General features: G+C 41.1%; 1 protein-coding gene across 10 annotated transcripts in view; it reads right to left on the bottom strand.

Annotated features, from left to right (window-relative positions):
- Positions 1-13816, bottom strand: part of Usp28 (ubiquitin specific peptidase 28) — a 64721-nt gene extending 50905 nt beyond the window's left edge. For 7 of the 10 annotated variants that reach the window (XM_046465343.2, XM_046465360.2, XM_046465374.2 and 4 more), the window contains exon 1: positions 13684-13816. In XM_046465343.2, coding sequence (XP_046321299.1) covers positions 13684-13740 — 57 coding nt within the window. In that variant the 5' untranslated portion in view covers positions 13741-13816. Of the gene's footprint in view, positions 1-13403; positions 13428-13683 lie in introns of those variants that run through there. The other 3 variants (XM_058586199.1, XM_058586207.1, XM_058586189.1) reach the window with 2 other exon arrangements.
- Positions 13817-26591: the final 12775 nt, after the last annotated feature.

Below are 26591 nucleotides of genomic sequence, written 5' to 3'. Positions count from 1 at the left end.
TCCTATTATCTCTAGTAACACCTCTTCCATTGGTGAACTATAGAAGACAACCTACAGTCAAGGGTTTACTTCACCTTAGTTCCTTCACACAGTCCTTTCAAAAACTCTGGCCCACACTATTCTTTCTCTTTTCTAAGCCCCCATATTGAGGAAACAATGCGCCTGTAAATGAATGGGGCTTTTAGTTCAATTGTTTTACATATGAAGTTCTTTTCTCTAGTAAAGCAATAATCATACAACATAACTGCCCAATTTGAATTTATCCTTAAGTTAGTGCTGATAATGATTGCAACTAGCATTTACTGAAACCCAGGTGCCTTATATAATGTATAATCCTTGTAACAATCCTAAAAGTCAGGCAATATGTAAATTAAGATTTATAAAACCTATTTATGAGCTGGGTGCAGTAGCACATGCCTATAATCCCAGCAACTGGAGAGACTGAGACAGAAGAATGGTAAATGAGGCCAGTCTTTAGAATTTAGTAAGATCCTGTCTCAAAATAAAAAATAAAAAGGGCTGGGGGTGGAGGTGTAGCTCAGTGGTAAGAGCATTCCTGGGTTCCACCCCCAGTACAGGGGGGGAAAAAACTATCATCAGATGTTTTGAGTTAAAATATAAATCAAAGATGGCCATTAACCAAGTGCAGGCCCATCTGTAATCCAAGTGGCTTGAGAGGCTGAGTCAGGAGGATCTCGAGTTTAGAGTCAGCCTTAGCAATGATGAGGCACCAAGCAACTCAGTGAGACCCTGTGTCTAAATAAAATACAAAATAGGGCTGGGGGTATGGCTCAGTGGTTGACTGCCCCTGAGTGCAATCCTTGCAAAAACACCACACTTCGGGGAAAAAAAAAAAGACAGATATTAAGAGAGTGAATTTAAAAAAAGTGTGAATCATAGATTTCACAAGGCTTATTCTATGCTATTGATACACATACCCAACTGCTTGATTGCACTGACTTGATTCCATCCTGTAAATATTTAACTAAACTTAAATTCTCAGCAAGTACCTACCTTCAAAATCCTAATGACTATTAAATGCTGACTTTATAGTAACAGACAAACTAAATTCATCAGGATTCTACTGTACTAAAAGTTCTATTTTTTCTGGAACTTTAAAGAAAGCAGATATAAATGTTACCTTCCCTCTAACTACACTGCTATATATAAAGTACACACCCAACAGGAGACAAGACAAAGCCTGTGCTCCTGTCACAATGAAGCCAAAGGTTAGCAAGAACCAACAGGTTTGCATTTCCTTGACTAAGTTCACACTGTTTTCACAAACAAGTACTCTTTTTTTCCTGCCCAGAGGCAGGAAAAATAGGAGAGTGCACACACACACCCTTCTCAACTTTCAGACCTCAACTACTCAATGGCTTTAGGGCAATTCAGTCTACAGTTCATAACCGAGAGATTTTCTTAAAAGCAATAAACCACTTCGCAATAAGCAACAAACAGGATTTTATTAATAGAAAAAAAATTAAGCTATTAAGTTTCTGTCACAAACAATTGGTCTAATCCTACTGCAACTAAGTTAAAACTCTGATCAAATAAAGAAACACTACTAATTACTAATATAGAGTCATTTTCTAAATTATTTCAAACAGGGATGCCACTTCATCATTCTGATAAACACATTTTCTGATTTTAATTGTGTAGTCTTACAAAGACTTCTAAATTTTATGTATGTTCCTTTACACAAAAGAACAACGAAGGTGTATCTAATAAAATTCCCTCCAAAGTTAACCAACTGGTTTTCTAATTTTAAAATAAAACTTCAGTACCCAATGCAAGAAAACAAAACAAAACAAAAAAAACCCTAAATAGGAGTCAAAGAAAAAAAAATAAAATAAAGCAAAAATAAAATAGTATTGTCTTAACAACAGTTTCTTAACAATGCACTCTAAGAATGCTGTTAACCTTTTTGACTTTGACAAAAAATGCCACAAAGCCCTGGCATTTTTTTCAGTTTTTCTCCCAGCAACAACCCTATGTTGTGCAACTTATTCACTGGGAAGAACCTAATGTAGTCATAACAACATGACTTGTAAAAATGACAAATAGCAGCTTTTTGTGGATGATAAAATTCCCTGACCTGGACTATTTAATAATTTACTTGACTGATAAAAATACCAGTTTCAGTTCATCAACTGGCTTAAAAATTTCAAAGGCATTTAAATAATTTTAGCATTTAGCTGCTCTTATATGATGTAGGTTGGTTTAAACTAAAACCTTAAAAAATGAGAATAATAAATCATTATTTACTTGTAAAAAATTTTTACCTTTTTTCACATCCACTGATTAAGAAATTCCAAAAGTACAAAAGGATATAAAGTGAAAAAGAAAGTATCTCCTCCCTCGAGTTCCATTTCTAAAGGGATAAACACTACTCATGGTTTCTATCTTTCCAGAAACCGTCTATACCCATGAGTATATTTTTTATACTATACATAATGTTCTGCACTGCTTCTTTCTTGCTTTAGAATTCATTAAGACAATATTTTCTCATTTCCTTGAATACATGACCCAACCAAATATAGAAAATGAGTCTGGGAAGTCATTACAGTGGAATGAATCTCCAAAAATTAAGGAAAATACCATTATCACAAAATTTTGCTAGAGATGAAAGTAGGAAAATATCAGAGGAAAGTAAGAAATCAAATTTTCATGATTATAGTTTTAGAAATCTAACAATTAAATTTTAAGTTACTATTAGGTTGGTCTCTGCGGAATTTGTTTTTTATAAATAGCAGCAATCAGGGAGGTGATGTGACACTGGATTATGAAAGGAACTAAATGTCAGGATGAGTTTAGATTTAATGTGATGAACAATGGATAATCATAAGAAGAGATATGGGGGGGCAGTGTTTAAGCAGATTAATCTAGCATACGTGAACAACTAGTTCAAAGTAAGGATGAGATCAGGGAAAGAAAGCTTAACTACTGTAAGCCAAAGGGATAATACCCAAATCATTTGTGATGAGAGGCAGGATGCTAATAGGAAAAAGAGAAAGGTAGACTACACTTTGAATAACTCAAAGAATGAAGAAATAAAGCTTAGGCAAATATTTGTAAGTGGATGCCTATGAGAATGCTATTGCCAATAACCTAAAAGGAAACAAACAGAGAAAACAGCATGATCATTTTTTCTTTTTTGGTACTGGGGATTGAACTCAGAGGCACTCCACCACTGAGCCACATCCCCACCTATTCTGTATTTTATTTAGAGACAGGGTCTCACTGAGTTGTTAGTGCATCACCTGGTCATTGCTAAGGCACTGTCTCAGCCTCTTGAGCCACTTGGATTACAGGCATGCCGGCAGCATGATCATTTTGATTGCTAGAGAAAAGCACTGGACAGCATCCAACACCGTTCATGACAAAAGATCCAGAAAACTAGGGATTGAAGGGAATTTCCTAACATAATAAAGGGTCTTAAACAAACTAAACAAACAAACAAAAACCCCAAACACAGGTGCTTAGCACAATGGCACACACCTGAAATCCCAGCAATTCAGGAGGTAGAGGCAGGAGGATCCCAAGTTTGAGGCCAGCCTCAGCATCTCAGAAAGGCCCTAAGTAACTTAGCAAAATCTTATGTCAAAGTAAAGGGTCAGTGGTAGAAACTCTCCAGGTTCAAGCATCAGTATCAAAACAAACAACAAAAACCCACAGGTAACATCGTATTCAATAGTGAAAGACAAAGTTTTACCCTTGAAATCAGGGACAAGACAAAGATGCCCACTTTTACCATTACTATACCACATTTTACTGAAAGTTCTAGACAGAGCAATGGGCAAGAAAAAAAATAATAATTAAGGTTACTAGAAGTAAGAATTAATAAATTAAGCAAAATTGCAGGATATAAAATGACATGCAAAAATTAAATGTTCTTCCTCTATACAGCAGCAATGTACAACCCAAAAGGAAATCAAGAAAATGATTTCATTTATAATAATATCATAAAATATCTAGGAATAAATTTAACCACAGAGGTGAAAGATTTGTGCAAACTACGAAACATTGCTCAAAGAAGTTATATAAGACTTAAATAATTTAAAAAGATACCCATCTTCATTAACTGGAAGACTGTACTAGTGTTCTTCAAAGTAAAAGAACCAATAGGGGATACGTGTGTATGCAGAGAGAGAGTTAAGGAATTGGTTCACATGACTATTCATTCAAGCTGAAGAATTGGGAGACCAGTGGTATTGTTCTAGCCCAAGTCTGAGGCTCAGAATCAGGAGAACTGAAAATGCAAATTTCAGTGGAAATCTAAAGGCCTGAGAAATAGGAAAGCTAAAAGATGTAAGTTCCAGGTTGAGTGTGAAGCTTGAAGAACAAGGAGAATTGATTGTGGAAGTTGAAGTACAAGGACAAAAGACTAAAGTCTCTGCTCCAGCAGTCAGGCAGGGAAAATGTCGTCATCGTCATCATCATCATCATCATCATCATCCTACCAGGAACTGAAACCACGGGTGCTAACCACTGAGTCACATCCCCAGTCCCTTTTATTTATTTTGAGATAGGGTCTCACTAAGTTGCTTCAGGCCTAAATTTCAGAAGCTGGGTTTGAACTTGTGATCCTCCTGCCTCAACCTCCCTCAGCCTCCCAAGTCGCTGGGACTACAGGTGTGTGCCACCTCCTAGCCTCAAAGTTTCCTCTTAATCAGAATTTCTGTGCTACTTAGGTCTTCAATCAATCGGATAGGGCCCACCCACATTAGAGAAAGCAATTTGCTTTATCCAGTCTACTGATTCAATCTCATTCTCATCCCAAAATACCCTCACATATACACCTAAAATAATACCTGGACAAATGTCTGGGCACCCCAAAGCCCAATAAAATTAGCACATAATATTAACCATCAGAACAACTTATTACCAAAATAGCAACACCACCAAAATGATCTACAAATTCAATGCAATTCTATCAAAATTCCAATGGCCTCTTGGAGAAATGGAAAAGGTGATCCTCAGATTCACACAGAATTCCAACAGACCCTGAAAGGCCAATACAATATTGAAAAAAAAAAAAAGTCAGAGGACTCACACTTCCTAGTTTTTTGAAATTTTTCTAAAAAGCTACACTGATCATAATACTCTAGTATGGCATAAGAACGGACATACAGAAAAATGAAATGAAAGTTGAGAGTCCAGAAAGTTCATTCATCTATGGTCAACTGATTTTCAACAAGGGTATCAATATCATTTAATGGGAAAAAACAGTCTCATCAACAAACGGTTCTGGGCAACGGAATATCTATCTACAAGCAAAAGAATGACACTGAACCCATGTCACATACAATAAACAGAAATTAATTCAAAATGCATCAATGACCTAAATTTAAGAGTTAAAAGTATAAAACTTTTGAAAGAAAACATAGAGGCAAATCTTCATAACCTTGGATTTGATAATGGATTCTTAATATGACACCAAAAGCATGAGCAACAAAAGGGGAAAACATACTGAATCTGGGTATGGTATTGTAGTTCAGTGGGAGAGTACTTGCCCAGCACATGAGGCCCTGGTCCAATACCCAGTATTATACACACACAAAAATAGCAAATTAGATTTCATCAAAATTAAACACTTTTGTGCACTAGAGGACATTATTAAGAAAGCAAAATGAGCCGGGTTCCATAGCACATAGACTCAGCAGCACATGCCTGTAATCTCAAGAGGATCAGGAGACTGAGGCAGGAAGATCACAAGTTCAAAGCCAGCCTCAGTAATTTAACAAGGCCCTAATCAAGTTGGCGAGATACTGTCTCAAAATAAAAAATAAAAAGGGCTTGGGAAGCTGGATGTGGTGGCTCACGCTTGTAATCCCAGTGGCTTGGGAGGCTGAGGAAGGAGGATCAGGAGTTCAAAGCCTCACCAACAGCGAGGCACTAAGTAACTCAGTGAGACCCTGCCTCTAAATAAAATACAAAAAAGGGCTTGGGAAGTGATTAAGCACCCCTCAGTTCAATCCCTAGTACCAATAAATCAATAAACAAATAAATAAATAGGGCATAATGCAGCTCAGGGTGCAGTACTACTAGGTTCAAGACCCAGTGTGTGGGAATGGGTGGGGGTGTTGGGAGGGGAGGGGGAAAAATGGAATGAGCAAAAATTTGAAAAGACATTTTAAGAAGATAAACAGATGGACAATAAATTTGTGAAAAGATGTTAACAACATAAGTCATGTGAGAAATACAAATCAAAACCACAATGATTGGGAGGGCTGGGGTTGTGGCTCAGGGTAGAGCGCTCGCCTAGTTCATGTGAGGCCCTGGGTTTGATCCTCAGCACCACAAATAAATAAATAAATAAATAAAGGTATTGTGTCAACTACAACTAAAAAAATATTTATTAATTAAAAAAAACAATGATTTACCATTTCACACTTATAAGGATGGCTATTATCAAACAAAAAAGAACAAAAACAGAAAACAGCAAAGTGTTTTTTGGTTTTTGTTTGTTTTTGGTACTAGGGATTGAATCCAGGGGTGCTTTACCTCTGAGCTATATCTCAGTCCAATTTTATTTTGACACAGAATCTCACTAAATTGCTTAGGAACTTCCTAAGTTAGCGAGTCTGGCCTTAAACTTGCAATCCCTCAATCTCAGCCTCCTGAGTGACTGAGATTACATGTGTGTACCTATATGCCCAGTTAATAAAGTTTGGTGAAGATATAGAGAAACTACAATCCTGTGCATTACTGGTGGGAATGTAAAATGGAACAGCTGCTATGGAAAACAGCTTGGCAGTTTCCCAAAAAGTTAAACATAGAATGACCATATGTCTCAGGAATTCCACTTCTAGGTATGTATCCCAAAGAACTGAAAAAAGGTATTTAAATACTCATATACAAATATTCATAGCACTTGCTGGGTGTAGTGGCATGTACCTGTAATCCCACCACTCAGGAAGCTGAGGCAGAAGGATTACAAATTCAAAGCCAGCATCAACAATTTAGGGAGGCCATAAATGACTTAGTAAGACCTGCAATTTACATATGTGTATATGTATGTGTATACATGTATACCTATATATATTTACATATACATGCACATACACGTTTGTGTGCATGTGAGTGCATGTATGTATGTGAACCTGAGGCACTTTACCCATTGCGCTACATCCCCAGGAGACAAGTTTGAGGTCAGCCTCAGCAACTTAGTGAGACCCTGTTTCAAAATTAAAAAATAAAAGGGCTGAGGATGCTCAGTAGTAAAGCATCCCTGAGTTCAATCTCCACCACCACACACACAAAAAAAATTGTAAAAAATATACACACAGGGCTGGGGCACAGCAGCAGAGCACTTGCCTAGCATGCGTGAGGCACTGGGTTTGATCCTCTGCAACACATAAAAAATAAACAAATAAAATAAAGGCATTCTGTCCACCTACAACTACAAAAAAAAAAAAATTAAATACACACAGGAAGTTTTTAGGAGAAAGAAAATAACAGATAAGAATAAAACCAAACTCCAAAATAAATACCAATTAAAAAGTGCTAAGGGCTGGGGTTGTGGGTCAGCAGTAGAGCACTCGCCTAGCATTTTGGGTTTGATCCTCAGCATCACATAAAAATAAATAAATAAAATAAAGGAATTGTGTCTAACTACAACTAAAAAATAAATATTTTTTTAAAAAGTGGTAATAAGGGATCATAAAAACAAAATAATAATTAAAACACCACCACAAGGCTGGGGATGTGGCTCAAGCGGTAGCACGCTCATCTGGCATGCGTGCGGCCCAGGTTCGATCCTCAGCACCTCATACAAACAAAGATGTTGTGTCCGCTGAAAACTAAAAAATAAATATTAAAATTAAAAAAAAAAAAAAACCACCACACACAGATAAATAATTAAAGCATGAGAATGAGACTGGATATTCAACCAAGGGAAAATGGCATGAATTACTACTGCTACTGAAAGGCCACAGATGCACTGATTTGATCAGAAAGTGGTTAATCACTGGTTACTTTACTTTTATTTTTTTGGTACTAGGGATTGAACTCAGGGGTGCTCTACCACTGAGCTATACCCCCAGGCCTTTATTATTATTTTTCCACCAATTTTGAGGCAGTCTTCCTAAATTGCCCAGGCTGGCTTTGAACTTATAATCCTTCTGCCTCAGATTCCCAAGTAATAATTGGGTTTACAGGCATGCACCTGGATACCATTTTAATGACAGGTTACTTCTCTGAGATCTGTTTCATTCAAGAATAACAAATTCTTACTAAAGCCTACTTTGGCAAGACTCACCATTAGCCTAGCTGGATGCTGATTATGTAAAACCACTGATTTCCCTACTACTCAATCATATGCTACTGGATCAGCCTCTCTGCAGGCCTCTAGGCAATCAGCCTTCTCCTTGTTGAACTCCAGACTGATCCCCAAAGCCATTTGCAAGTGTTGTTGCCACCTCAATCTCTATGGTACTATAGGAACTAAACTAACCTGGCTTTGTCTCCCATCAGCTAAGACTTAATCCTGCGCAGGTGTCTCCCTCCCCCCCACCCTCTCTCTCTCTTTGGCAGTACTGGGAATTGAACCCAGGGTGCAAGCAGTCTAGTACTCAGCTATGCCCCTAATCCTTGGGTCTCTATTTTCCAAATCCTTGGGTCTCTATTTTCCAAGTTTTCTACATAAAGTCTGAATTATATTGTCACTGGAAAAATGTTTTAAAAAAGAAACAGGTAAATTTTTCTTCTTGTGTTTTAGAATAGAATTATCATATTCATTGTCTCACTTTCAGGTTTTGAACATGTTATCAAGAATAATGGATTTTATGTTTGTGTTCTGAGAGATGAATTATTGAAATAAATACTACAAATGCATCAATTATCCTCCTGTACTGACATATAAATTTCTTTCATTGGTTGTACCCAAGGGGGGGGAAAAAAAAGGAAAAGAAATGAAAGACACAGTTTGGAAACTGAGTTCCAAAGGTAACCACCCCCCCCAAAAAAAAAGAAGTGAACAAAACAACAGGTGGAGAGGGCAACAGAGAATTTTGTTGTTTCAGGATTGAGGACATGTGTGCACAACAAAATGGGAATTAAACCCATCCATAGCTTTTTCAAAATTTAATGCGCAAATGAATCATGCAGGAATCTTGTCAAAAGACAGAATCTAATCAATAGATCCAGAGTGAAGGTCCAAGCAATGGTGTGCCAATCTCAGCGTGTGCTTATTTCCCTGGCCATTAATATTCTCACCCTTGTGGTCTCAAACTATCAATACGAGGTCACTAAACACAGGAGAGACATACACAATCTGCTGGAAAAGCAGTACAAGCTGGCTCTAGCACATCCAACATTCAGCATTTCTGTCCTAAGTAATGCAGATGCCTCTGGTCCATTTAAGTAGCAAAGGAGTAGACAGTAAAGTTTCTGGGTGGTAGGCTAGAATAAAGGAGAATAATAAAGGAAAAATTACATAAAAGAATAAACAGAGACATCTACATGAGGATTTCTCAAGCTCCGCACAATTTACATTTTGGGCCTGTTGTTGGGGCTATCCTATACATTCTAGGATGTTTAGCAGCATTCCTGACTTTTACCCACTAGATGCCAGTAGCCTCTTCCCATAGCAATTACAATCAAAATCACCTCCAAACATTGTCAAACATCTCCTGGAGTGCAAAAATCTCACTCTACTACACATTACTAATCTAGGTTTATTTCTAAGAAATGATGGAATAAGAAGGGAAATATAATTCTTCTTATCTCTAAAATTAGAGATAATCAATGAGATGCTGGGGGAAAGGCATTTGGACAAAACATGAAACTACTTAGACATCAGGGAGCTCAGTCAAACATAGGAAAGAAAATTATGTTTAGAAAGAGTGCAAGGGAAAAGCCAAGCCTGGTGGCGCATGCCTGTAATCCCAGCCACTCAGGAGGGGAGAATCACAAGTTCAAGGCCAACCAAACAACTAGAAGTGAGGACCTCAGCAATTCAGAGAAACCCTGTCTCACAATAAAAGAACAAAAAGGGCTGGGGATGTGGCTCAGTGGTTGAGTGCCCCTGGGTTCAATCCCCAGTGCCAAAAGAAAAAGAAAAGAAAGAGTGCAAGTGAAAGATTAGGAGTTTAAAACATTAGGAGGAAATTCACAGAGAAGACATTAAGAGATTAATGGGAAGGTTCTGGCCTAGGACAATGGCTCCATCAACTAAGAGATAGAACCAGAGATATCTCGGGCTCTTGGACTCAATTGCCTGGGTTCGATCTGGCTGTACAATTTCTGAGCTGGGTGACCTTAGATATTTTAAAAAGTATAAGCCTTCTCATAGAATTTCCATAAATATTAGTTACAGTGGCAGACGTCTGTAATCCTAGCAGCTCAGGAGGCTGAGGCAGGAGGATCGTTAGTTCAAAGCCAGCCTCAGCGAAATCGAGGTACTAAGCAACTCAATGTGACCCTGTCTCAAAATAAAAAACAAAATAGGGGGCTGGAGATGTGGCTCAATGGTTGAGTGCCCCTCAGTTCAATCCCCAGCACCACCAAAAAAATAAAAGAATTTCTATAAATATTGAGACAAAAATTTATTAAGTTCTAAGCACAGGGTCTAGCACACAATAAATGCTCAATTACTGGTATTAACTATTACAGGTATCAGCATCATAATTTTTCTTGGAAGGCACTTGCTTCCACTTTGCTATTGGTTTAAATTTCTTTAAAGAAACAAAACACATAGAAAGACCTTGCCTGGATGGGCTGGGGCTGTAGCTCCGTGGTAGAGCACTTGCCTAGCATATGTGAGGCACTGGGTTCAATTCTCAGCACCGCACATAAATACATAAATAAATAAATGTCCATTGACATATTTTTAAAAAAAGAAAGAAAGAGTGCCTGGTAAGAGCCTATCTGTCAACATGTCTTATAAATACTGTTGTTACTGAGTGAACAATAACTGTAGCTGAGTATGAGAGTTGTGAAGCCAACCAATCATTGACCTACTGATGTTCCAAAAGTCACAATTAATGAGACAATGCAAAAGGAAATGAAAACTTAATAAATGAAGAAAAAGCATAAAAGGGTATTACATTCACTAAAATTAACACATTTTAAAAGGGCTTGAGCTATCCTAAAGAATGTGTAATGTCAGCCTGCTAGACACCCTACAACTCAAAAGGCTGAGGCAGGAAGATAGATTCAAGTTCAAGGCAAGCCTTGGCAACTCGGCAATACCCTATCTCAAAATAAAAAATAAAAAGGACTGATGATGTAGCCCAGTGGTGGAGTCCCCTGGGTTCAATCCCCAGTACCATCCCTGCCCCCCACAAAAAGTGTGATGTCAACCCTTAGTACTGCTGCCACGGATGAGAGGTTTATAAGAACCAAACTGGGGGTAGGGGTGACTCAGTTATAGAGCGCTTGCCTAGCACATGTGAGACACTGGGTTCAATCCTCAGGACCACATAAAAATAAATAAGATAAAGGTACTGTGTCCATCTACAACTAAAAAAATTAAAAATAAATAAATAAAAAGGAACCAAACTGATTTCAAGTTGTTTACACTACAATTTGTTTACACTGTAACAAGTAAACTTTCTGCTGGTTTTTATGTACATCAACAACTAATTAATATATAGGAATCTGTCAATAAGTAACCTTTTAGAAATAATCAGTCTATAATCTGGGGATTTAGTAATATCACAAAGTGGCCACTCTGAGATTTCAGTACACACTGAGAGTGTATTTCAAGAGAATTACATTTTTCTCTCACTAAAATTCTTGGGGGGCTATAAAGGGTTTTGTCTTCTTAACTGACCAATAAGGGAAGGGAAGGATTGTAGGTTTTAAATAGCCTTTCAGTGTCAGGGGAGGATAGCTCTTCTCAACTATAACAATTAAATATCTTTTAACAGAAAGGTAGAATGCCTCAGAATTCAAAATAAAAGAATCTATTCTAGGGAAGAAATTATTAAAATCTTCCAAGATGTAAAAAGGTAAAAGTTCCTTCAAACTAAACTGGTAACTTCAAGAATTCACATTAGGAAAAAAAAAGCGGGGGGGGGGGGGGGCAAAAATTATCAAGCATTCCAAGCTTATCATCTGTCAGTATTGGGCGAATCACTGGGAAGAACAGTAAATGTCATCACTCTGCAGGCCGCCAAAGATCAGGACGCTGTAGCCAGTAGCCACTACAGTGCCAAGCCTTCCCAAAATAACTATGACTTATATACAAATGCTCATCAAACACCCCACATACAAACTCTCAAATGGTGAGTGCTGAAACAGGGGTCACTTCTCAAACTATGGCAAAGATAAATGAAGATGCCACTGATTAACAGGCACATGACATGGTCTTACATGACAGTCCCAACAAATTTAAATATGACTTGCTCTCCCTTAAAATAGTCTATTATCTAAATCAATATAACTGTCTAGAAACCAACATTTTCCTACCTGTTTTTAAGTCACTGTCCTAAAAAACAAATAGAACTGATCTCTGAAACCAAACAAGAGAAAAATCCTGGTTGAAATTCCAAAGGCACTGAGCATCTAACAATAATATTTCCATTAGAAGTCAGCACATAAAACACCATTCACATACTTTCACTTTGGAGCCCAGGACCTGGAGATATCTTTTTCTACGTAAGTTTTAAAAAGTGTGTGCATGTTATATACTCCAGGTTTTCTGAGTGCATCAGAAGAATAAAAAGGCACAAAAGGTTTCTCCTTCAGCACTTTATGACACCTCTGTATTACATTTTACAAAACTTCTCACTTCTCACTTCCAAACTTGTATTTGAATATTTGTCACAGATTTCCCATTCTGTCTTGAACCAAAAGTAGTACTGAGGGGTGAGGAGGTGGTTAAGTTATAACATTCCAAAGTAACATTAGAAGATATTCTTAAATTCCCCACTTCCCAAGTTTCCTCATAGCCTTTTGATTTGCTCTCAAACCACTGTTCTTTTACTCTCACCATCTTATCCCAGAAATCCTTGTACTGATTTCAAACTTAGATATGAAGTAGGTAGAGCAAAATCAGTATAACTTCTGTTCCATCACCCTATTCCTCCACCCTCCTTCAAAATCTAGAAATGAATGCAATAATTAGGGAGGCTGCTCTGTTTCAAAAAAAGAAAAGGAGAGGGAATTAAGAAAGAAAAGCGAGCTGGAAAGGAGGAAGCTAATGTATTAGGATCCCTAGTTTTCTACACTTCTTTGAACCTCGGCTTTAAGCGAGATAACTTCGGTCTTCTTTACACTCTTTAAAACAACACTGCCATAAAACTGACTTGAGTAAAAACAAAAACAACCCATGCCGCCCCTTTCAGAAGTTTCTCACTCCTGATCGGGCCCAGGAGCACTCTCCTTAGTGACCCTGATGCATACAACCCCACGTGCAGTCCTTTATATTAGGTTTTCCAAAATAACCTAATTACCTTCACCATCATCAGCCTGCTCACAGACCCAAAAATGAAGTCCTCAACCCGAGTCTCGCAAGGACCGCAACCTAGCCCAAAGGCCAGTCCCGACGCAGCCTGCGGACCCCTGCCCGCCCGCGTGGCGCACCCCGCGGCCCCCAGCCCCGCACCCTGCAGGCCTCGCCTGCCCCGTCGGGCCTCCAGCGCGCCAGCGCCCGCCGTCGCTGGCGTCCCGTCCCACGCTCCCCTCCCGGGCCACGGGGCGGCCCCCAGGCTCCCAGTCGCGTCGCTGGCCCACCGAGCCGTGGCCGTCCGCCGCTCCGGCCGCATCGTCCTGTTGCAGCTCCGCAGTCATGGTTGAGGCACCCCTCCGCGGGTCACCGGGATCCCACCGCCACCGCTGCTAGTCCAGGAGCACAGAAGGCCCCGCCCCCGCGCCCGCCCGCGCCCGGAGCCCTGCGGGGTCCAGGTCCCGCCCCCGCCCGCAGCGCGCGCCGGAGGCCCAACCCACACGCCCCGCCCCCGGCCTGCGCGCGCACCCAAGGCGCGCGGCCGAGGCCGGAGTCTCGGCGTGTTCTCACGCACGCCGGGTTCTGACCCCGCGCCGACCACGTGATCCAGGCCCCGCCCTCCTGATAACGGTCGGCAAACGCCTCAGGGTCTTAGGGTATGCGGGGGACGTGGGGGAGGAATGGTTTGGGGCTTTTAGGACCCTGCGTTCCGATGTCACGATCTCTTCCCTCTGCGGGGAGAACCTACTCATTTCTCAGACTGAGCTTTGGCTCCAGCCTCCCCTCAGAAGAGTTACTGTGGGCAGTTGCCCAGGAACACATTAAAGAGGCTCTCCCACAAGGCCTTGTAGCTATTTCCCAGTCCACTGACACAAAAAAATTGTTCACAGTCTTTAAGAGAAAGAGAGGTGGAGGCGGAGCGCGGTGCTTTGTCTAAAACCAACAGCCTCATTCACGGATGCCCAGCATGGTTTCCTTAACCCTGACCTGACCATGGTGAGCAAGAATTGTCAAGTGTCCCATTTCAGATCTTCAAATTTCATTCAAACTGAAATTTTGTTGCATTGTAAGTTTGAGCCAGGTATTTATCATGTTGGTTAAAAGCTCAGATGCCTTAGTTGAATTGTAGATTCAACAACTTGGGGGAGATCGCATCTATTAAACCATCTTCCACATTTTCAAATACAAAAGTCTGGTGGTTGCCACACTTACTGTCTCCACATCTGTGTGGAGGCTGGATGTGAAAGAGCCACTGTTAACAGTGCTGCTTATACCATTGCTTTAGGCTGGTCCTGAAGTGGCACTTTCAGTGCAAATTGTATTTGAATAGTAGTGAAGCCAGAATGAACACAAGCATATTGATAGGTAAATCGGGTCAGGTCAGATCAGATCAAGGAGGCAAATTACGGCCTGGGAAGATGGAGCAAGATTAAAATGTTAATGCCTTCAGAGCCCTTCCTCCACCTTTATGCAGAAAACCTGCCCCAGGGGCAACCTGTTGCTAGGGTAACCTGTCCCAGGGATTGTCCCTCTCCACAGGGAGTTAACAAGTTAATGCACAGTGGGCCCTCTTCCTGCTTGGCGCCTCCAGCCCATCTGCTTCTCACCTTTTGGCAATTCCATGTGAGCATCTCCTAGGCCTAGTCAGTACACAGGAAGGAGAGAGATAAGGGGAAGAGACCCTGAGAACAAAAGAAGCCTAAAACAAAACAAAAAAAGCAGAACACCCTCACTTTTTAGGATACCAGCTATGGCCTCCTTCTCCCTCTTGGGAGAAGTCTATGTTACTTCCTTCTAAATAAACCCTGCTTTATATGCTTGCCTCCGTGCTTCTCTAATGTTATACTTCAATATGTGAGGAAGCAGGACTCGTCACAGATAACCAACCAGTGGAATTGGTAGCCTTTCCTGTGTTTCTGGCATTGTTGTCCCTGTGCTTATGATGTTCTACCTGTAAACCTACAGTCTGCATATGAGCACAGCTTGTGGCTTAAGGAAATAGATAACAGGTCAGCTACAGCCTCATTACTCCTAGGACTGTGGACTGGGACTGCTGGCTACTCCCATCACAGGAGATACAGGGATCACCTGTCCCTAGCAAATAAATAGCAAATTAGCATTGATATTCGTGATGCTACCTTAGAATCTTCCCTGATTGACAGTCATCCTATGGTCATGCATAATGGTGGTAGAACTTTTCACGCGTGGCTTTGTCCAATTCCTCCCACTCTGTGAGTAATAAAAACCATGTTCATGGACTGGACCTGGCTATCACTGAAGAACAAGTAGATTTCTGAGTCCAGTTTATTTGCAGCATTATGTATTTCTACACTGTCTTTGGAACAACCCTTATTGATTTTTGTACTTGCATTTTTGGATTGCTTATTTAATGTGTGTATATTGTGTCAACAATTCCTAGGCATAGCCAGGCGCAGTGGTGCAAGCCTGTAATCCCAGCAGTTTGGGAAGCAGAGGCAGGAAGATTGCGAGTTCAAAGCCAGCCTCAGCAAAAGTGAGGGCTAAGCAACTCTGTGAGACATTGTCTCTAAATAAAATACAAAATAGGGGTGGGGATGTGGCTTCGTGGTTTAGTGCCTGTCATGACTAGTTATCTAGCAGCGTTGCTGCCACCATCCTTCTCCTCTCTGGGGGTTTTCTTGTCTCCTGGAGGGTGGATTTTGGAAATTTCTTATTGCTTGCCCTCTGGTCTGGTTGTCCCTTCCCTGCAGGTTTCTGTTTCTCTGATTTCTCCACTGTGGGTTGGGTTGTGAACCCGAGCCTAGTGAGGTCCAGGGCTGAGTGGTGTTTTTTGGAAAACTTTCATTGTCATTTTGTATTCTATAGCCCTTTTGTGGCCTATTATTAAATTGTGGCCTAGTATTAGTAAATGAGATCCTGTTCTGTAGCCTCCACTGTCCTCGAGGTTTCCTAGTTATCAGGAAGGTAGATTTAGGCATTTTTGATATTCTGAGTTTCTAATTGTAATAAAGGTTAATTGTTTACATCCCTGTCCCTGTAGCTCTCTAGCTTGTTTAAAATATTCTAGTCTCAATTATGAACTGACGGCCTGAAAGCACCGCTGTTAATGTGAGCTCTTGAGGAGTGCCCTTAATTATTATCCTTTTAATTGCCACAGTCATAGGGCATCTGAGTGGGGTGGTGCAACTGCCATATATCATAAATATAATGCCTATTTTTCTACAGAGTTGGATAGCTTCGTTTACTATCCTCAAATTGGACTGTGTCTCGAAAGACTATAAATCTACTTGTGAGAAGGCCATCCTCCAAGTGGCCCCCACCCACTCAAAAAGCGAGCGGTTTCTATTAGGACCTGCAAATCATCCTGTATTACTGGATGTTCTAAAATGTCCATTAAATTCTGCATTTCTTCCCCAGATAATGTAATAGAATTGGCTCCCTTATTCCATAATTTTGCTAAAACATCTCCATCTTTACTTTCTCTCTCAAAATCTTGCCTATACTGTTGGATTTCACTCCAGTTGAGGGCGCGCACCTCAGTTGAGCTTTGTACTCTATTCTCCTGTGACAGAGAGTCTAGAGGGAGTTGACTTACTCACTGGGAAATTATATCGGGCTTTGTCTTCAATATCCCGCAAAAACGGATTATTTCTGTTTCCGGCTGTAGCCTTTCTTACTAGTCACTTCCCATTCAGTCTATCTTCATCAACATCATTTATGACCTTACAACAGGATTTCAGGAACTTCCTTTTTCGCAGCTTGCACTAAAATGGGTTCCCTGGGCAGTCATTGGTATGGTAATTGTAGTCCCCCTCTGATATTTTGGCATCTTTTCCTGTACTAATTTCTCGCACGTTCTTCAATCCGACTGGGGTTTCAATTCCTTTTTCCCTTCGCTTCTTAATTTTTTTCAATAAACCTGGTAGCTTTAAACATTTTTTCTTTTTTAGATTATCAAATCTAAAATAAATTTATTGAATGTCTTGTTCATATGTCAACGAATCCTTCCCCATTTATCTATATTTTGTCTCTGCGTCTCTATTCTTCATTCTACTAAGTTATATAGTCTTTTACACACCCATCTACTCATCACCCTCGGGGCATCCTCGCTCTCAGTCGGCTTTAAGCTCTTGATCTTAGCAGGTTCCCCTCAGCGATTGACTGCCCAGATGTGGCTTCAACTGGTTTTGCCTCACTTAGGCCTCCCCTTTGGCTCCGCTGGCCTTTGGTTTGTTTGTCCCAGTCCAGCTCCTCCTACGCGATTTTAGGACTTTGCAGCCGGTGCCTTTGTAGGAATGTCCCACTTGTGGAATTTCCCCAAAGGCTGGATTATAATCTGTCGTCTGTTACTACCTGCCCAGCTCTTGTGATCTTTACAAAGACAAAATATTCTTAAAATCCTCCCAACTATGCCAACTGTCAGGATCAGTTACTACAGACTCAGCCTGGGGCGTAATTAGATTCAATCAAATCTACTTTATTGATGCTAATCACACTTCAGACACACATCCTAATTCTAAATCCCGACTGAGTATATATACCCAAGGGTCCTAGGTGCTCACCTGTGGGTACTTTCAGAAAAGTCTTTTTTTTGGGCGGGGGGGGGGGGGGGGGTGGGGATTTAACTCAGGAGCGTTTGACCACTAAGCCACATCCCTAGCCCTATTTTGTATTTTATTTAGAGTACAGGGTTTCACTGAGTTGCTTAGCACCTTTTGTTGAAGCTGTCTTTGAATTTGCCATCCTCCTGCCTCAGCCTCCCTCCGCTGGGATTACAGGCATGCACCATAGCACCCAGCCCAGAAGAGTCTTTTTTGTTGGTTAAAAAATAAATGGATTTCTGACCTTCCTGAAGTGTGTACTATAGTTAATGAACTTGGTTGAGAATTGAAATAACTTTCAGTAAAGTTAATGAGTTCATTTTAGAAGTATTTGATTTGGTAATCAAAATAGTCTCTTGTTTCTCTAAAACATGTATAGAAATGCTAAAAGCTCTTAAATCATAAATTATGATTTGTGAAAACCTTCAGTTTTGGTGATCTGATTTTCTTTTTATAAGACTGCAAAAATGGGGTTGGGATTGTGGCTCAGTGATAGAGTGCTCTCCTAACACAATGAGGCTCTGAGTTTGATCCTCAACACCACATAAAAATAAATAAATAAAATAAAGTCATTGTGTCCATCTACAACTAAAGAAAAATATTTTTTAAAAAAACTGCAAAAATGATGCTAGGTGTGGTGATGCAAACCTGTAAACCCAGAGAGAGACTCAGGAGACTGAGGCAAGAGGATTGCAAGTTGAAAGCCAGCCTCAGCAACTTGGTGAGACTTGTCTCAAGAAAAAGGTGCGGGGGCGGGGGGGGGGTTGCACTGGAGATTTAGCTCAGTAGTAAAGCACCCCTGGGTTCAGTCCCCATTCTAATTAAAAAATAAATAAAAGGCAAGAAAAAAAAAATAAAGCCTTTAGATAAAGAGTTAATACTAAAATGGAGAATCAGAAATAAGCCCATAAACCAGGATTTGTGGCACACAAGTTCAAGTCCAGCATCTTAGACCCTATGTCCAAATTATTTTAATCTATTCTAAACTGAGTTCCCAGAGCTTCTGTTTTTACTTATTTATTTGTTTGTTTGTTTATTATTATTTTTAAAATTTTTTTAGCAGCAGTGGGGATTGAGCCCAGTGGCTATAATCCCAGTGGCGCAAGAGGATCATGAGTTCAAAGCCAGGCTCAGCAACTTAGCAAGACTGTAAGCAACTCAGCGAGACCCTGTCTCTAAATAAAATATTAAAAAGGGCTGGAGATGTGGCTCAGCGGTTAAGCATTCCTGGGTTCCATCCCCAGCAGCAAAAAAAAAAAAAAAAAAAAAAGAGAGAGAGAGAGAGAAGAAAAAAAAAAGTTGCAGGGCTGTGGGGATATAGGGATGTAGCTCAATGATAGAGTGACCCTTGATTCCATCCTTAATAATGTTACAGGAGTCCTAGACCAGAGGCCTGATTCTGGTGATCCAATAAATCAGGTCCAGCAACTCACCACACAAACCTAACAGAAAATGATGAAAAACATGAAAGGAACTTCAATCAGTGTGGCAACATCAGGAAAACAAGGGGACCCACAGTCTTATCCCTGTCTTCAAGGGGCTGACAATGACTTTGAGGTTTTATAGAGAAAGGGAAAGAGGGCAGGGATTGGGCATTTCGGAGGATTTTCATAGTTGCCAAAGCAGGTGGTCTTGATTAGGTGTGGTCTATCCATCTTTAGCTCAGGATTGGTCAGGTGGGGACTTCAAGTGGGATAAGAAAGTTGCTATTGCCAGGAGGATATCTTCAGCTCATCAGAAGATGTTTATCAAGTGGACCTGTTGTTGTTCATGGAATCCCAGGGGACTCAGAGCAATTGAGAAGATGCAAAATGGAGGCAGAGATGCCAAGTCTTTAATTCTAGCCAACTATCCACATTTAAAGACAAAACCAAATCTAAGACCTTGTCAGTACTGCAAACAAACAAACCATAAATTTCTGCACACTTGGTTTCTGCAAATGACCCAGAATTGAAGACCAGTGGGGATAAGAGGGCGTTTTAATAAATAATGTTCACACAGTTGTTCATACTTTAAAACTTCATTTTGGATTCCTATTTTGCATCATAAACAAATCAATTTTGGATTAATGACTTAAATGTAAAAATAAAAATTTAAAATTTTTTCAGTGCTCTATTGGAAAATGGCTATGCTTTGGGGATAAAGGAGGTTTTCTTTAATCAGACATACACATTCTCTCTCTCTCTCTCTCTCTCTCTCTCACACACACACACACACACACACACACACACACACCACGATTTACAAAAAGAAAGTAATTAAAATTTTTCTAGGGCTGGGGTTGTGGCTCAGCAGTGGAGTGCTCCCCTCCTATGTTCAGGGCCCAGGGTTCGATTCTCGGCACCACATAAAAATAAATAAACAAAATAGAAGTATTGTGTCCAACTACAACTAAAAAATAAATATTTAAAACAATTTTTTTTCTACTTCTTTTTTTTTCCCCTTTGTTGCAGTGTGGGGATGGAACCCAGGGCCTTGCACATAGTAGGCAAATGCTCTACCACTGAGCTACATCCCCAGCCCTAATTATCCTAAATTCAAGAATTTCTCAGCCAAATGCAATGCGCTTTACACCTATAATTCCAGCAATTTAGGAAGCTAAGGCAAGTGGATCCTAAATTTGAAGTGAACCTCAGCAACTTAGACCCTGTTTCAAAAAAAAAAAGAAGAGCTGGGGATGTGGGGATGTAGCTCAGTGAATGTAGTCCCTGGGTTCAATCTGCAGTACAAAGAGAATAATTTCTCTTCATCAAAAGGTACAATGAAGCTGGGCATGGTGGCACATGCCTATAATCCCAGTGGCTCAGGAGGCTGAGGCAGGATGATCACAAGTTCAAAGTCAGCTTCAGCAACTTTTTGAGGCCCTAAACAACTCAGTGAGACACTGTCTCTAAATAAAATTTAAAAAGAACTGAATGTGACTCAGTGGTTAAGTGCCACTTAAGTTCAATCCCCAGTACCAAAAAAAGGAAAAAAAAGTACTATGAAGACAGCTAAACCATTCACAAACTGGGAGAAAATATAACACAAAAACTGATAAAAATAGTAATATCTAGAACAAAGTTGCTCAACCTTGTTACTATAAACATATTGGACCAGCTAATTCTTTGTTATATGGAGTCGTCCTTTGTCTTGTAGGTTCCCTGGCCTCTACCTAAGTAGATGCCATTTGTGGTTACCAAAAATATCTTTTTTGGTAACCACAAATTATATTAATATAATTAATATAATATAATTAATATAATATAAATTATATTAATTATAATTAATAAATATTTTTTAGTTGTAGTTGGACACAATACCTTTATTTTATTTATTTATTTTTATGTGGTGCTGAGGATAGAACCCAGAGCCTCGCAAGTGCTAGGTGAGCGCTCTACCGCTGAACCACAACCCCAGCCCCTGCCAACTGCATTTTGAAATGAGAACTCTCCTTCAGCTGAGAACTACTGATCTAAAATAGTGGGAGGGGCTGGGGATACAGCTCAGTTGGTAGAGTGCTTGCCTTCCATGCACAAGACCCTGGGTTCAATCCCCAGCACCACAAAAAATAAATAAAATGAAATAGGTGGGAAACCATTACAGTTAAAATGATAATGGAAGAGAAAAAAAGGACTTAACAGAATAGCAAACCCAATCATATGAAGATGCTGAATTTTTTGGTAAATCATGAGTTAAAATACAAAGATACCATTTCATGCTTACAATTGGCAAAAATTTTTAAATGCCACAATAACAAGTGCTTATTCGGTTGTAGAATGTTTACTGAACATGTATGAGGCCTGGTGTTAAATCCCCAGTATCACACACACACCCATACAACACCACAGAATTTGAAATTATGTATGCCTCATAGCCAGTAATTTCTCTCTTAAGTGTCCTAGAAAACTTTGCACATTTGTACCAGGATATATGTGCAAAAAATGTTCATAGCACTTTTAAAACAAAACAGGAAACCAATGTATGTGAACAGTGAAATTCATAAATTGTATAGATATCGGATAGCAGTAAGAGTGACTACTATACAGCTATGTAACATCTTGGAGGAATCTCAGGAACACAGTGTTGTGGGGCAAAAAAAAACTTTCAGAAGATGATATGTAATATGATTCAATTTATATAAATCATAAAACAATATGTTGTCTAGGGAGATAAACACATGAGTAAACTACAAATAATAGCAAAAACATTATAAACACAAAATTTGGAATAGTAGCCAGGTGCAATGGCCCACACCTGGAATCCCAGTGACTTAGGAGGCTGAGTAGGAGGATCGCAAGTTTGAAGCCAGACTCAGCAACTTAGTGAAGCCCTAAGCAACTTAGGGAGACCCTTGATGCTGGTGATGAGAATTAATTAGGGCCAAGTTCTGTTACCCCAGATGTGAAGATTTAACATCCCAGAAATGCCGAGACAAGTGTAGAAAGCAAAGGACAGAACAGAGATAGACTTCTCCTCTGGGGAGGAAGAAGGGAATCCAGAGCTGGTATCCAAAGAAGTGGGGTGTCTTGCCCCTTTTATATTTTCTTAGATTTCCTTGGTTCTCATGGCTTCTCCTCCCTGAATCCTGCATAGATGACCAACAGGTGGGTCAAAGGTGGGCAGGAAGGGAGCAGCCCAGAAGGCCTTAATTTACAACTCCTACAATTCCTTGCAGTTAGGAACAATCCCCTGCAAACAGGTCACCTTGGCAACTAGTGGAGAAGAAGGGGGAAGGGCTTTGGAGATATTAACATTTGGTTTTCTTTCCTGAATAGCCACCATCTTCTGATCAGGCCCAATTTTTATTGCCTACAATGATTGTTTTTTTTTTTTTTTTTTGTCCCCCAGGTTTCCCTGACACAGGGTTCAATCCCCAGTACCAAAACCAAACAAACAAAAAGATAGATTGATTCAGAATAGTCGATTCAAGGGAAGGGAAGGAATGGAATGGGGAAAGGGCATAAACAGAACCTCACAGATTAATGATACTCTTAGGTCAGTTTGAGGTGATTAAGCAATGCATGCGCAAAAAGAACCACCAATCAGGCGCCAACAGAACCGCCTGTAGGGTCTCCTGGCCAATCGTGGATCTTAGCCAGCTCCCCAGACCAATCCCAGTAGGACAAGGGACTCTGAAAACCCCATTTTTCTGTCCCAAGCTCTCCCTTCCTGCCCTAAGCCCAATAAAAATTCCATTCTGTGGAGCCCCTGCACCTCTCCCCAGACCCACCCTGTTGGTCTGAGGGTCTCATCTGTCAGATCAGACGGGCAGGCAATGGCCAAAGGAGGCAGATTTAAAAGGACCGCTGAACAGGCTTTATTGAGATATCACTCCGGGTGGAACTCGATCAGACCCACAGAGAAGGGTCTGAGGAGAAACCGACTGGAAGCTCGACCGGACTGGACTTTTATGGGGCTTACAGCAGGAAGGGAAGGGCTTGGGACAGGAAAAGGTGTTTCTAGGGTCCCTTGCCCCCTTGAAGTTGGTCAGGGGAGTTGGCTGAACTCCAGGATTGGCCAGGGGGTCCTGCTGATTGACAGGCATTAGTCAGGAGATCTGGCTGATTGACAGGCGTTTCCGCCGGTATCTGATTGATGTTCTTTTCCCAGCGCGGGCTGCTTTGTTCTAAGTTGCCACTAAGTCGCCACCAAGTCGCCGCCACTGACCTAACATCGTCCAGGAGTGAAATCTCAATAAAGCCTTGTGCTGCAGCCTTTTTAAATCTACCTCCTTTTGATCATCGCTGCCTGTCCTTATACTGTTCAATTTTCATAACCAGGTTGTAGATATGTGGGTGTTTATTATGTCATTTTACATACATTTTATAACAACTTAAAAATAAGCCAGGCCCAATGGCATACAACTGTAATCCCAGTGGCTCAGGAGGCAGAAGATGGAGGATTGCAAGTTCAAGGGCAGCCTTGGCAATTTAGTGAGACCCTGTTTCTAAATAAATAAATAGGGTTGGGTGCCGCGTCCGGCCAAGGGAGCCGAGTCCGGCGAGGGACGGCGAGGTTAAAAGACACACAGGACACCAAGGTTCTTCATCCAGGAGTCAATAATCTTTATTGCTAACACACCTTTTTTTATACCCCAAGCAGCAGAAGTGGAAAACTACCCAAAAGCAGGAGGGAGGGGGGAGAAATTTAGTTTCAACATCTATTATTGTCAGGTACCGAAACCTCCCTTAACAATAAGTCCATCAGACCAGAAAAGGTCAAGGCATTCCCGTGGGATACATATGTCTCAGACGGATAAGCAGGAACAGAAAAACCGCAAGTTCGCCATGGCCTTGTGAGCTGGCCACACTGGCATGCAGAACAAACTAGTGGAGGTAGGGCTCCAGGGGCCAGGGTGGACCTGCTGCCAACAAGTCCCCCTCTTTTGTTTTTTGCATGCCAGTGGGAATCAAGTAGCCCCTGTCTTAGGTCGTTCACAGCCCTTGCGATGCTTACCCGTCTCTGGGAAGGCCCCGATTCCCTGTCTTAGGTCGCACAGCAAGCGTGAAAGTTGCCCGTCACTGGGTACTACAAGATCAGCTCAAGGTGTTATGACCTATCAAGACATTATTGCGGTAAACGCTTAACCGTCTCCACCTACGGGACCCACGACCGTCACCGCCGAATGGCAGATGTGATTGGACCGAGAGATTAGACAGCAAAGATCCTAGTACAGGAAAGCAAGAGGGAGAGGTATGCATAGAGAAAAGATATGGCAGGAGTTCTTCTTTTAAGGAGGACACTCATCTTCGGATCGGTCTGAAGTATATCTCAGAGAGGCGATCATCCATCTTTAAGCGTTGATAGTGAACCTGTATTGGCTTAGAGGCTAAGATATTAATTTGATCCTTAATGAATTGTACTATCTTATTTACAATGCAGGGTCCTATTGCCACTACTAGAAGGAGGCCTAACAATGGCCCCAATAAGGGAAGAAGATAAGGCAAAAATCCATTAAGTCCAGTCCAGAGAGGGTTCTCAAATAATTCCCTCCTCCTTTTTTCTAGGTCTTCTTGGAGTTGTTTAATTTTTGTGCGAACTATGCCAGATTTGTTAGCATAAAAACAGCACCTCTCCCCAAGGGCTAAACAAATTCCCCCTTGATTGGCAGTAAGCAAGTCTAAACCCCGCCTGTTCTGAAGAACTACTTTTGCTAGGGAGTCTATCTGGTCTTGTAAGTCTTTAATGGTTCCCGACAGGGTTTGCACATCATCTATAAGCTGTTGAGATAGGCGGCGGTAAGAATGTATAGCCATACCCAATCCCGCCGTGCCTGTACCCACAGCAGCGGTTATTCCAAGGCCAACAAGGAGTGGTAAGGCCTGAACAGCTCTCTTGTGTCTTCTAACTAAGATGTCTAGGCTAGGAATGGGTAGGGGTTCATCTCCTGAAATAATTGTGATATCAGGAAGCAGTAATGCCAGAACGCAACCACCAGTCCAATTTGCTGGGAGCCTGGGAAAAGCTAAATTTCCACCACACATAAAAACTGTACCATTAGGGGGACAAATGGGCGCAGTAGGTGAGGAGTAATTCTTTACTAATGAGCAGTTTCCAAAGGAAGAGATTCCAACATCAACATCATAGGTATTATTTTGCATCATGCCTAGAAGGCATGACATAAAACCACCTAGAGGCTGCACCTTAAAGGGTAGCCCAGATTGACATGTGTTGTCATCATCAATGGTATAATTGATGGGAACCGCCAATGGCATGACTGCACCTGCCGTCATGCAGAGCCAGCAATCACCAGCAAGGGTAGGATTGGAACTATTAAGTAAAGAAAAGGTAGTTTCTAGGATATCTAATGTATTGGCATCTAAATCAGGAAACTGGGATTTGGGCAATATCAAGGGGTGGTATGTAGGCTTAGGGATCTCCGGCTTTAAAAGCTTAATCACCTGAAGGTGTTTGATAGCATCAGTGGGTCCCCCTCCATCAGAGACTCCGATGGGGGCCTGCATGGGCCAGCAGGAAGGTTTACCCACGACGCCCTCACATCCCACCTCTGTTAACTGAGTCGTGATGCCTTCCCCTCCCCGGTCACCAAGAAAAGGAATATAATTATAAGTGGTCCCCCATTCTCCACGGGTGTTAGTTAGGATGGCCTCAAAATACTGTTTTCCTTGATTATTAACACAAATTGAGGCCGATGTATAACAGGAGATGTGCATTGCCGGAGTGTAATGACAAGTGGCGGGACAGCTTCCAAGAGTCTCGGTTGGATTAGGGACAACAAGTCCGGGCTTATTAACACATACCCATTTTGGTTGCTTAAATCCTCCGATGTTTTCATTGAGTTCAGCCGCCATGTAGGCTACTTTAGTCCCACAATCAATGCTCTGGATATAACCAGAGGGGGCCGAGTGCCGGGGCCCTCCCTTACACTCACAAGGGGCTCCAAAAAGATATTCATGAATATTCCCAGGTGGGGGGTCAAGCCCTCCTTCAGCAAACCTGTCCAGAAGGAATGCCACAAGCGGGGTCCAGCTCATGAGGTGTGTCTCGGCACTCACTTGAAGGGGTGAGAACAACAGTGGCAGGATCAGCCATCTTGGGAACTTCATTTTGTCTTGAATTTTCATTCACCGGTCTGGGCTTCTCAGTTCCTGGGGGAAAAACACATACAGCTC

The sequence above is a fragment of the Marmota monax genome, unplaced genomic scaffold (assembly GCF_021218885.2).
Source record: "Marmota monax isolate L192 unplaced genomic scaffold, Marmota_monax_Labrador192_F-V1.1 WCK01_AAM20220418_F8-fsc00045, whole genome shotgun sequence".
NCBI lineage: Eukaryota > Metazoa > Chordata > Mammalia > Rodentia > Sciuridae > Marmota > Marmota monax.
Note: the sequence above shows the minus strand (reverse complement) of the source record. Positions and strands in the feature narration are given on the sequence as shown.